The following is a 12,192-nucleotide window of genomic DNA, read 5'->3' on the forward strand; positions in this document are numbered from 1 at the left end:
TTAAGGTGAGCTTTCTTCAGATCATCATATAGGCTAATCCCTCTCTCTCTCTTTTTTTTTTTTTTTTTTTTTTATAATATTTAACTTAACTTAATTCTGTATTGGATATTATCTTCAATAAAATTAGTTAGTCTCTCCATTTCAATCCTAATAGCTGGCCTAGCCCTAGTTGCTTGCAGTGGAACAGCTGTCTTTCCCGCTGCTAAAATTAATTCTTTATTTGTATAATTCTTTTGCAGTTAAACCTGCCAGTCCTAAATTATGGCACACATCCGCTTGTTGTTGACCAGAATTAATTTGCTTCAAAAATGTCTAATTTAATTTTCAAATTCAGTCTTTTTCTTACATTTGTAATCTTCATACTGCGTCCAGATGTTGTTGCTTTTTCATTCTTATCCACCATTATTAACTCTTTGGAAATGTAACTGTGTTGGTTTCATTAATTATGATTCAATGATCGAGTAAACTGTCCATTACGCACGATGTCTAATACTGTACTGAGTGATGACTAGACTTCGGATAAATGAATATAATGCAAATATTACAAGCAATATACTTGATCATTTTTTAAAATGTTGATCTCGGAACTACGTAACAAGTCACTGTACTGCAATTAAATTAGCGTGTGAGAAAATTTCACTGAGTGTGGGAAAATTTTAAGTCAGCATGGGAAACATTTTAATACTGTTTTGCTATCGACTTTTCCAAGCTATCAACTCCAACAGATGAACATTTTCGTTAAATATGCCAAAAAAGCAATCTTTTGTGACAGCATTATAGTCAGATAAACATTTATAATATAAGAACAGCATTATAGCGAATCAGCGTAAAGTGAACCGCGTTATAACGAGGGCCTGCTGTATTAATAAATTAATTGTTTTAAAATGTTAGAAAGTTTATTCATTCCAACTTATTTTTGATTTATTTCTCATCTTTTACTATATTTCTGAATGTTTAATTACAGTATTTTTCATTGTTGAAAATGTCATATTTGTTTATAATGAAACTTCTGTTTAATTTTTTCAGGCGAATGATCGATTTCGTTATATAGAGGTCCAACTATATATTCTATTTAAATATGTAGTTTTTACAAACAGAAATTCAGTGTTGCTAAAACATGGTTTTTGCTTATATTCTTTCATAATGCTGTTTTGTTTTTCTGTTCCCTCACTTCCTCTTCTGCCATTAGTGGGCACATAAAATAATCCCAACAGTTTTTGGTATAAGTGGAGCTACAATATTTAATAAACTATAATTAAAACATATAAATGTAATTTTAAAACAATAAACATTGTAATATTAAATAACAGGAAAGTAACAAACACTAAACAGAAGTATAGAGAGAAAGCTCACACTAATGATGCAATGCAGTTTTATAAATTATACAAAGGGGCAATCAAAAAAGCTCTGAGAAGAGGAAAACAAAATGTTTTCATAATTTATAAAATAGGCTATTCTGATAGCTTAAGTAATATTAAAAAATTGTATGTCAGTGTCTTATGCAGTTTCTGAAATTTTATTTATGTTGGTAGGTTGAAGAAGAATAAATATCCAGCAAATTGAGACTCATTCAGTAATTTTCTGATGCTATCCAGGCAGTGTAAGTAGATTGGAAAACTGCTAGGTTGGAGAGGGGGATATACAGACTAACAGACTGATAGTAGCAACAGGCAGAAGTGAAAGTGATTCTTGCGCTGCTTCTATATGAACATGTAGCAACCTAGAAAGATATCAGGGATTTCAAGGCCTGGGGCCCTCAGGGAACAACCAAATACATGGGCTGTGTTAAGATTACTAAGAATAAAGATAGTTGCATGTACACTAATGCTAGGAGCAGAGTAAATAAATTTGAAGCAACGGTCACGTCATCAAATGCAGACAATGTGGGTTTATCAGAGACATGGTGCCACTCAGATATAAGTGATTCAGAATTTGAATACATAGAGTACAATGTGTAAAGAAAGGACAGAAGGGGGGGGGGGGAGGGTTATGCTCTTAAAATCAAAGGCAGTACATCCAATGGACAATACGTGGCCAGTGCAATGCTGAATCACAGTGTCACATAAGCAGAAGAAAACAAACACGAATGTTACAGGCCTAATGTGAGTGACCAATCCTGTGGGTTGGTCACTCACACAGTAACAAGACTTTTGTGGAATTATTGGATTACTGTTTTCTACACCAGCATGTTAGAAAGGCAACAAGAGAAAGCAAAACTCAATCTCAGCAGCAACACGTCATGCATTAAGAATCTGCAGATAAAAGACCCACTAGATGGCAGTGATCACAACATACTGGGCCGACCGGGCTAGCCGGGTGGGTAAAGTGCCTACCTGGCAACCCAAAGGTCGCAGGTTCGATTCCCGCCTCAGGCTTGGATCAAAGTACTGCAAAAACCTTGGGAGGTGCATTATGGCCACAGAAGCCGATGCGCCAACAACTAACAAAAAAAAAAAAAAAAAAAAAAACATACTGATGTGGGATTTACTTAAAGATATAACAATGTCAAGGGTAAAGTTAAGACCTTTTGCTTTCAATAGTATCAGGCAGTTTTTTAAAATCTATGCAGTGGGACTAACTGATGAAGTTACCAACAGCACATGAAGTGGAAAGCATTCTGGGATACAATTGTAGAAGCTACAAGGCATTTTAGACCAAATAAATGTCAGATGAACTCATGAGACTATATGACAGAGAAGAAAAAATACATGGGATGCATATAAATTATCAGGTGATACAGATGCCTACAGTAGACGTAGAAACTAGTCTGCAAACAAATCGCAAAGGAGGTTAGGCAGATTATAAGAAGTTTCTTCAAGGAATGCAAAGAAAAATAGAAACTAATTCTTTCTTAAAGAAGCACTAGAAGGAAGGGGATGAATCACACCGGTCTGCTAGACATATATGATTTAACTGTTGATGATCCTGCTCAGTTTGCTGGCTAGCTGTAGAGGTATTTTGCATCTACATTCAGACATGAGGAATTTTTTAGGGATAGGGATGCAGAAGTCTCAAATTCTAAGAGGGAACTGAATAATTCTGTTATAACCAAAAGGAAAGTGGAGCAGAAATTGTTGAATCTAAACATAAATAGGACATCTGGGGCGGATGGGATCTATCCAGTTATATTATGGGAGGCAGCAAAAGAGGTAAGCAAACCTTCAGCCATGATTATCAAAGCATCCTTGGATTCAGGGGCAGTCGCTGCAGACCGGAGATTTACAAATGAATCCCCAATTCAAAAAGGGAGAATCAAAAGGCGAATGATTAATTACAGATATGGTAGGAGCTATAATTAAAAAACTCCTTAACCAGTGACTCCATAACAGGCCTGTTATGGAGTCACTTGTTAAAGAAGTAATGCAGCACTATCTGGTGATATGCAGTTATACTGAAGTCACAGCATGGATCTGTTAAGAGGGCGATCTTGTCTGACCAATTTTATTAAATACTATGAAGTAGAAACCAAGGAACCAGATGCAAAAAACAATTCTAATGTCACATACTTAGATTTCAGAAAAGCTTTTAATACTGCTATATAAAATTGGAGTAGTTTGGCACTGAGGGCAAATTACTGCAATGGGAAAAACGGGTGGTTGAGTGAGAAAAGACAAGAGTGGTTATTAATGTGCTGTTTGTTTGTTTGTTATTTGGTTTTTAGGAGCATTAGCAACTAAGGCCATATTGCTCCGGGGATATGCAGTGATCATTCCCCGACCTTTCCGCATCCTCCATATTTGGTGGGCACGGGCTCAAACCCCAGTCTAATCAAGAACCATGTGCTATGCACTGCTGCTCCTGCCCACCTGGCTACGGAGGCACCTTATCAATGTGCATTGCTCACCTTGGACTAATGTTATTTGTGGAATACTCCAATTTCAGTGCTGGTATCATTAATGAATACAGTTTTCTGTATTTATTAATGATACTGATGAAGCAAGCTGTATAAGCTTGCTTTCTTACATCATTTGCCACTAATACAATTAATCGTTCAGTAATTTTTTAACCAAAGAGGAAAAAATCCTAGAGAAATTCATGAGAAAACATCTAAACTGTTTAGCAGAAGTATAACCCAATTATGCTACTGTTGCAAGAATCTTAGCAGAATTCAAAAGAGGATAGGAGTCAGTTGAAAATGATTCAAGTAATCTGAAAGTTGAGGGTGATGCAAGTAATTATGAAACAATTGCCATCACCGAAGAAAAAATTTTAGAAAACAATTTCCATGGAAGCATTTTAACAATAACACAAGAGCATTTGGGAATGTCCAAAGTTTGTGCATGGCAGATTCCCAAAAACTATTCAATTCATGACAAACATCAGAGGGTAGAGTCATCAAAAGGAAATTTTAAATTAATTCTTGCTAACCCAGATAGATATTTATCTATTTGATGACTGTTAATGCAACTTGGCTACATTTTTATGATCCTAAATTCCAATTATAAAGCATGCAGTGTAAAAATAAAGGATCTCCATCCACAAAAAGTTTTGAATACAACCATCAGCTGGAGAAATGTGGACCTCAATTTTCTGGGAAATAAAAGGATTGTTGTTAACCAAGTACCTTGCATCTAAAACCACAATACCAGGGAAAAATTATGCCAAAGTTAAAAGTAGTAAAGGAAAAAACACAAGGTTGTTGTTGTTGTTGTATTTGGGTTTTCTGGCACAAGGGCCTCTTGGGCCATATTGTGCCTGTTCGATATTTGCTTATCACAAATTTCTCATGTTACTGTGATCATAGGCTGTTATAGAGATTTATCTGTTTCAAATAAGTAAACAGTTCCTCCAAATTTGCATCATTGCCAAGAATCTGCAATAAGGTTATCGGTTCCTTCAAATGGGATAGGGAGGTAAAGGTTGATTTTCTGGTAGTTGAAAGTTGGGGACATTCAATGAGAATATGATATATTGTCAACTGCGCCTGGCACAACCAACAGTGAGGAGGGTTCTCTCCCATAAGCAAATACAGATGAGTTGGATGTGAATGTCCGATGTGGAGCCTTGCTAGAATTACTTCTTGTCGCCTGCTTTTCCTGATACTAGATGTCCACAATTTTGGCTCTTTTTTTATCTGCAACAGTTTATTATTTATTTGAGCTTTCCAGAGGTCAGACCATTGCTTCCTACATGATGTTTCAATGATGGATTTGTAGTCGGTGTAGGGCACTGTTTGTTGCCTGGAAGTGCTTGAGTCAGGGTGTTTAGCAGCGGCGTCCGCTTGTTCATTACCTGGAATGCCTGCATGACCAGGTATCCAGCAGAAGGTAACCTTCTGGTTGGCTTTTTTACAGTAAAATAACTTGGACCGTATCTCTTTAAGAATCGGATGAGAGGGCGACATGGTAGTTTGAATGGCAGTGATTGCGCTTAAGGAGTCTGTGTATATCAGAGATTGCTTTATACAGCTGTTGTGTATTCTATCTAGAGCTAGTTTAATAGCAAATAATTCTGCAGTATAGATAGTACATTCCGTAGGAAGAGACACAGCAACTAAAAAGGCAGAAGAAACTGCTGCAGCACCAACGGCTGCATCTGTTTTGGAGCCATCAGTATAGATAGGTACTTTATCTGAGTTTTCCAACAAATGAGTTTTATGGAGCTGTTGATAGTTTATATTTGCCACAGAGGATTTTCCCCATCTTGAAAAGAAATTGTCGCAGAGAGGTGAGAATTCAGTCCAGGGAGTTTAAGGAGTAGCAAGGTCTTGGAATATGTTGTGAAATTTAAGATCCCAACTGATCGTGAGTTCTTGCAGTCGAATCCCTGCGGGGCGGTTTTCATTAGGCTTATTGTGATATAATTCAACATATTGAGGATCAAACAGGTACTGCCAGCTAGGGTGGAATGGCATGCTTTTAATTTTTGCTGCATAATTACATAATAAGGATTTTCTCCTGAGATGCAAAGGGGGTTCATTTGCCTCAATATACAGGCTGTGGACCGGAGATGTTCTGAAGGCTCCCACAGCTGTCCTAAGAGCACTATGCTGTATGGTGTTCAGACGTAATAGTGAACTTTTCCTAGCGGAGTCATAGACAGGTGATCCATAATCTAATCGTGATCTTACTAAAGCTCTATACAGATGAAGGAGAGAGCTTCTGTCAGCACCCCAAGACTTAGCAGAGACTGCTCTCAGGATGTTCAGTTTTAAGAGACATGTAGTTCGAAGGAAAGCAATAAGGGAAGAAAAATTAAGTTTGTTATCTAAATATAACCCCAACAGACGGAAATTGTTAGTGACAGGAATCAGGTTGTTTTTTAAAAATATTTCTGGATCCGGGTGAAGTTTGCGTTTTTTACAAAAATGAATTGCACTAGATTTCTTTTCTGATAGGGAATAGCCATTCAGCAATGCCCATGATTCAATTTTAGCGATGGAAATTTGAAGTTGTCTTTCAATGGTGTTCATGGTTTGGGATTGACAAGAAACAACGCCAAAAAACACAAGGAGAGTTGGGTCATCAGGTTTTGTTTCTCTATGACAATGCACCCATGTACAAAGACCAGTCTGGATAAGCTGAAATTTGTAAATGTGGATTTGAACAATCCCCACACACACACACATTAAATCTGGTCCCACATATCTATTATTCGTTCAGAATCCTCAGGTCTCATCTCTATGGAACTCATTTTAAAGATAATGAAGAGATAAAGCAGCATGGAAGCTTTTATGCATCAGGTGGGGTATGGAAACAGCATGCCCCACCTGAAAAAAATTTTTATGAAAGATTACACTCTTTGCAGATTAAATACAATTAAGTGTATTGAACTTCTGGATGAATACAATGAAAAATAAAAACAATTTTGTAACTATGCCTTTTATATTCCATTCTCAGAACTTTGTGACCGCTCCTCGGTAAGTATACTAATTTAGCAACGAGGGCTTTTTTTAAAAATAATTCTACAATAAAATAGTTTTACATATTATTGACATGAATGATTTGTAAACATAACTGCAATACCCTATTCATCTAAAATGCTGAATTCAAGTGAACCTGAAGGATTATACAACTGTATTCTACACTATAAGGTTGGACAATTAAGTTTCAAGACATCAAATTTATTTTTTCTTGTACAACCATGCCCTAATTTGACGGACTTTGTTCAATGCATCCACCACTAATTGAAACAGTTGCCAAAGTTGTCAAATGTGAGGTCCTTCAAAATTTGTTTTGATTTCTTCCATGTCTGCAAAATAACTCCTTTCAGGTAATTTTTTAATTTTGGAAAAAGCCAAAAATTGCACAGCACCAGATCTGGAAAATCAGGAGAGTGGTCCATGACTATAATTCCTTTCTAAGCCAAATATTTGGAAACAATGAGCAATGAGTGCACTGGAGCATTGTCATGGTGCAAAATCCATCTCCATAAGCGTGGTCTTTTTCTTTCAATTGCTGTGTGCATTCTCTTCAATACTTCCAGGTAAAATTTCTGATTGACCATACATCCCTCCAGTATAAATTTGTAATGAACGATACCTTGAATATCAAAAATACAGATCACTTATTCATTTTTTGACTTTGACTTTTGAGGGTTTTTTTTGGTCTGGACAAGTTTCACGTTCTCCACTTCATTGATTGGCATTTTGTTTTGGAATTGCACTGATAACATCAACTTTCATTCCCTGTGATAAAACAAGTCAAAAAATTATCTTCTTCGATCCATTCACAAAATTCTTTGCACAAGTTTGGTTACTGTTGTTTTTCTTCCATCAGCAAGTGCGGAACCAATTTTGCCACCAACTTTCTCATGCCCAGTTTTTCATGTAAAATTTGACGAATTGTTTCCCTATTCATATTGAGTTCAGAAGCCAACATGGCACATTTTAACTGACCATCACGCCTCACCAGTGTTGCAAGTTTCTCAAAGTTTTCATCCATAAACTTGTTAACCAGCATACCACAGTGTTCATCATCTTCCACTGCTTTTCTCCCTTCACGAAACCTTTTATACCACTCCAAAATGTTACTTTTAGACATGGAGGACTCACCGTAAGCTTGTCTTATCAATTCCATGGGTGTCTTATCTAATTTAACACAAAATTTCACATGTGTTCTTTGCTTGATCATTCTTTCCATTTTTAATGGTTAAAAAATTTAGACACATGCAACTTCACAAGGCTGCTGTTATTCATCTACTAATAAACACAGTGAGTTGAATCCTGGCTGAGTAGTCTCCTACTGTGTCACAAATACACAGCTGATGCAAATGTTACCAACCTAATCAGCAAGAAAAAAAATAATATTCCTGAAACTTAATTGTCCAACCTTGTACATATGCAGGAGAAAATTAACTTAAATAAAACATAAGATGAAACAGTTGTCAGGAAAGGCATACTAAGTTAATGTATGCATTTTTAAGTGTTTTTCTTTACAAATGAAAGGTTTCAAACAAAACCAATTATTAAAATTAATAAATATTATAATGATAACAATACTACTCAGACAGACCTTTTCCCACATTTCATAATGTTCTACTAAGGATTTTAATTTCTTTGCCAGCTCTCCATTTTCTTCTTTTAACTGTGAATTTCTTTGAGAATTCTCTTGCATTAGAGTACTGATATCATTCAAAGTTGTTTGAAACTTGCTAGCCACTTCCTTTCTTTTTTCCTCCTCTTCACGAATTCGTAATAAGCTTTCTTCCTAAAGAGAAAAATAAGATGTGCATTATCATCACAGTAGCATAACACCACAGAGTTTAAACATTAGATAAAGACAACCTCTCCAATGTAACATTGCTGTTTAAAAACTGCACATTTTTAACCATTATGGTTTAAAGCAGGAGTGGGCAACCTCCGGTTCGCTAACGTGCATAATCCGGCCTGCAGTTGTTTTCAAAATATATATAATAAACAGCTCTCCAAAGAATATATATCATGAAATTAGGTTTATTGCAATTTTTATTATATTTGCTATTATTAAATTGTTTTTAACATTTTGATTGTGTGAGGTGTAATGAATCATTTGAATTTGTGCCATATATCATGACTCGAGTAAGCAGCAGTGTTGCCAAATGGTAAGCAAGCATAGCTTCTGGCAATGCTGGCAAGCAGACATAGACTTGCACGCAGTTAGTACTGAAGTGTTTCCTGGACCCTCGGCTCTGCAGAATGCGATTGCAGTGCATCTCAATAGAGAATGTCAGTGAATAATCGACAGATAAAAATAAATAATTTGGAGGGGATTTATCACTTTATTTTTATGAAGACAATTTTTGAAACCTATCGCAATGCATAATTGAAAATCTAAGATTATTAAGGTTTTATAAAATTTTTGAAATAATAATATTCGATAAATTTTTTTTTTATAATTGTATACAGGAAACCCCTGTACAACACAATTTCGCTCTAACATGACTGATAAATTTTGGCAATCCCCACACAACTCGGTACTTATATAATACGGTTTCGCTCTAACACGGTTAGAGAATTGCGGCAAACCACGCATAACACGGTATTTTTGAGCTTTTGTGAGGGGGAAAACCTGCTATTATGTTGGATTTAATTTTTAAACATTTGCATTCTTTTTTGTGAATCCTTGTTGTTAACTCACTAGTCATTAATCAAAAAAAAAAAAAAGGGGGGGGGGGGGATCCACATATTTTATTTTGTTGGAAAATCCCCATGTTAGGTCCTGTGCTATTGAACTTGTGCTAGTTTAAAACCATAAAAATTTATGACTTCAAAGCATGCAGTTCGTAACTTTTAAGGTTTTTGTAAGGTTCTTTTGGTTTTTATTTGATCGTTTATAAATTTTTCTGGGTACGCATTATTAAACTTTGTTCTTAAGAAGTGTATTGGAATAATTTCTTTGTTGTAAATTAAATTCCAGCCCTAAATTATGCCTAAGGAAATTAGACATAATTTGGGTAACTGCCAATTTATTTAAATAATGGCTTATAAATTGTTTTGTGCCAGCTGTGGAAAAGTATTTAAAGTGAAAAAAATCTAGATTTCAAATTTTTATTACTATTGGATAATGCGCCAGGCCATCCAAAATGTTGAAGTAATGTTCCTACCATCTAATACAACTTCTTTAATTCAGCATTAGATCAAGGCATTATATCTACCTTTAAAACTCATTACATCAGAAAATTGTTACAATAGATTTTGGAAAAAATTGATTCCGAATCTACTGAAGTGATGGAGGCATGGAACCATTTTTCAATTGTGGACTGTATCGGAATCACCGCTTTATCACTCAAAGAAGTAAAACCGTCAACATGTGCGTGTTGGAAAAATGTATAGCCAGAGTCAGTTCATTCAGGCAATATGGTCCAACTGGCAGAAAACAAAATCAGTGCGAAATAGAACTTGCTAAGTCGGTAGGAGGAGAATGACTACTGAAGGCTTCACAAATTACTGGTAGAAAAGAGGCTGGCAAAGTAGATTTGGTGGAAATGGCATCAGAGGTAAACCAAATCAATTCAGAGGATAACAGCACAGATGAAAATTCTGAAGTTCCAAATTTTATACTAAAACGCACACACGAAAGCATAAATTTAGCAGAGAAATTAGAATAATTTTTTTTTTTTTTAATGCAGATCCTTTGACTGGAAGAAACACAAAGTTCAGAGGTGAGCCTCAAATGGCTTAGCTCCATACCATGCAATTTACAAAGATCTATCAAGCAAAAGCAAGCAATCCCAGAATACTGATATTTTAAAGAGAGCAGAAGATGCATGAAATCTAGATGGTGCAGAAGAAAGTTCAGAAGGTGAAGATATTCTGCAACCAAGAAAACTTTGATTGTGCTTAGCAGCGATTTTTTTTTGGTTGGTTTGGTAGTTGTTGGCGCATCGGCTTCTGTGGTCATAGTGCACCTCCCAAAGTTTTTTTGCAGTACTTTGATCCAAGCCCGAGGCGGGAATCGAACCCGCGACCTTTGGGTTGCCAGGCAGGCATTTTACCCACCTGGCTAGCCCGGTCGGCTCTTAGCAGCGATGAAGAGGAAGAAAATTAAATGAACGTATATTAACTGACATATGTTTCACAGTTTGTAAGGAGTTTGTTCAGTTATTACTATTTTTAATAAGTTTTTTTATTTTAATAATTTTAATAAAAAGTTTATATTTTTAATAAAGTTTCTGATAGTTATAAAAAAAATTATGTATTTTTTTGGAACGTAACCCCCCTTCTGTATTGGTTCTCAGTCCTGTATAACACTGTTTCGCACTACACGAGATTTCATAGGAACCTAACTACAGTGTTATACGAGGGTTACCTGTGATATAATTGTATTTTTATCTTGAATTTGTATTTTGTTTTTCTTATTAATAAATTTAATTATACGTACAAGTATGTATAAATATTACAATAAATAATGTAAAACTGTTTATGATAATTTTTTCATTATACACCATTTTAATAATCCTAAAAATCGTAGAAAGCTAAAAAAAATTTGGCCCACATGTACCTCACAGACATTTCATTTATCCTACCATGTATTTAAAAAGGTTGCCCACCCCTGGTTTAGAGCAATATTCTACTACCGAAATAAGAGCAACTAATTTTATATACTTCAATTATGTAATACATGTATAACACATTATCCAACATATGCTGTCCTACCAAAAGTCAGAGAACATGTATTCAAAGATATTAATGGTGAAGGTGCAAGGGGCTGCTTCCACAGTAATGATTGCCTTAACATGTGGAAGACTTCCTACTAATTTCTGGTCGAAAGCAAGTGGTGTTGCGCTCCATTCCTTCTTTCAAGCATTATCAAGAAACACTATCGAAGAGGACTGTTTTGGTCCTGCCCTAATTCTGCATTCCAGTTCATCCCAAAGATTTCAAGTGGGTTGGTGTCAGGACTCTGTGCTGATTACTGTAATTTTCAGATATTACTACTTTTCAAACCAGACATTCATAATTACTGTTTTGTGCTAGGGAGCATTGTTGTTTTCAAAGGTGCAAGGGGCTGCTTCCACAAAATTGCTGCAATGGAGGGCACAAAGAATTGCCCCAGAATATCAATGTAAGATGCAGCATTCATAATTCCAAGCAATGCAACCAATGAACCTAGTCTACATCATGAGAAATGCTCCCCAGACCATGAGACTCCCTCTGCCCAACTTCGCAGTTCGCACAACAAAATCAGGTAATAAGCATTCTCCAGGCATATACCATAACCAAACACAACCATCAATTAGGCCAGCATATAGCATGATTGTTGCTCCATAGGG

The 12,192-nt window shown here is 35.8% G+C and overlaps 1 protein-coding gene across 2 annotated transcripts in view; it reads right to left on the minus strand.

Annotated features, from left to right (window-relative positions):
- LOC150081521 (beta-taxilin-like) overlaps positions 1-12,192 on the minus strand; it is a 172,401-nt gene that overhangs the window by 49,246 nt on the left and 110,963 nt on the right. For both annotated transcript variants that reach the window (XR_016547307.1, XM_090380003.1), the window contains exon 5: positions 8,454-8,648. Coding sequence is in view for 1 of the 2 variants with exons in the window: in XM_090380003.1 (XP_090236129.1) it covers positions 8,454-8,648 (195 nt within the window). In the remaining variant the exon portion in view is untranslated. The remainder of the gene's footprint in view (positions 1-8,453; positions 8,649-12,192) is intronic.

The sequence above is a fragment of the Mastigoproctus giganteus genome, chromosome 8 (assembly GCF_048544385.1).
Source record: "Mastigoproctus giganteus isolate SK-2022 chromosome 8, ASM4854438v1, whole genome shotgun sequence".
NCBI lineage: Eukaryota > Metazoa > Arthropoda > Arachnida > Uropygi > Thelyphonidae > Mastigoproctus > Mastigoproctus giganteus.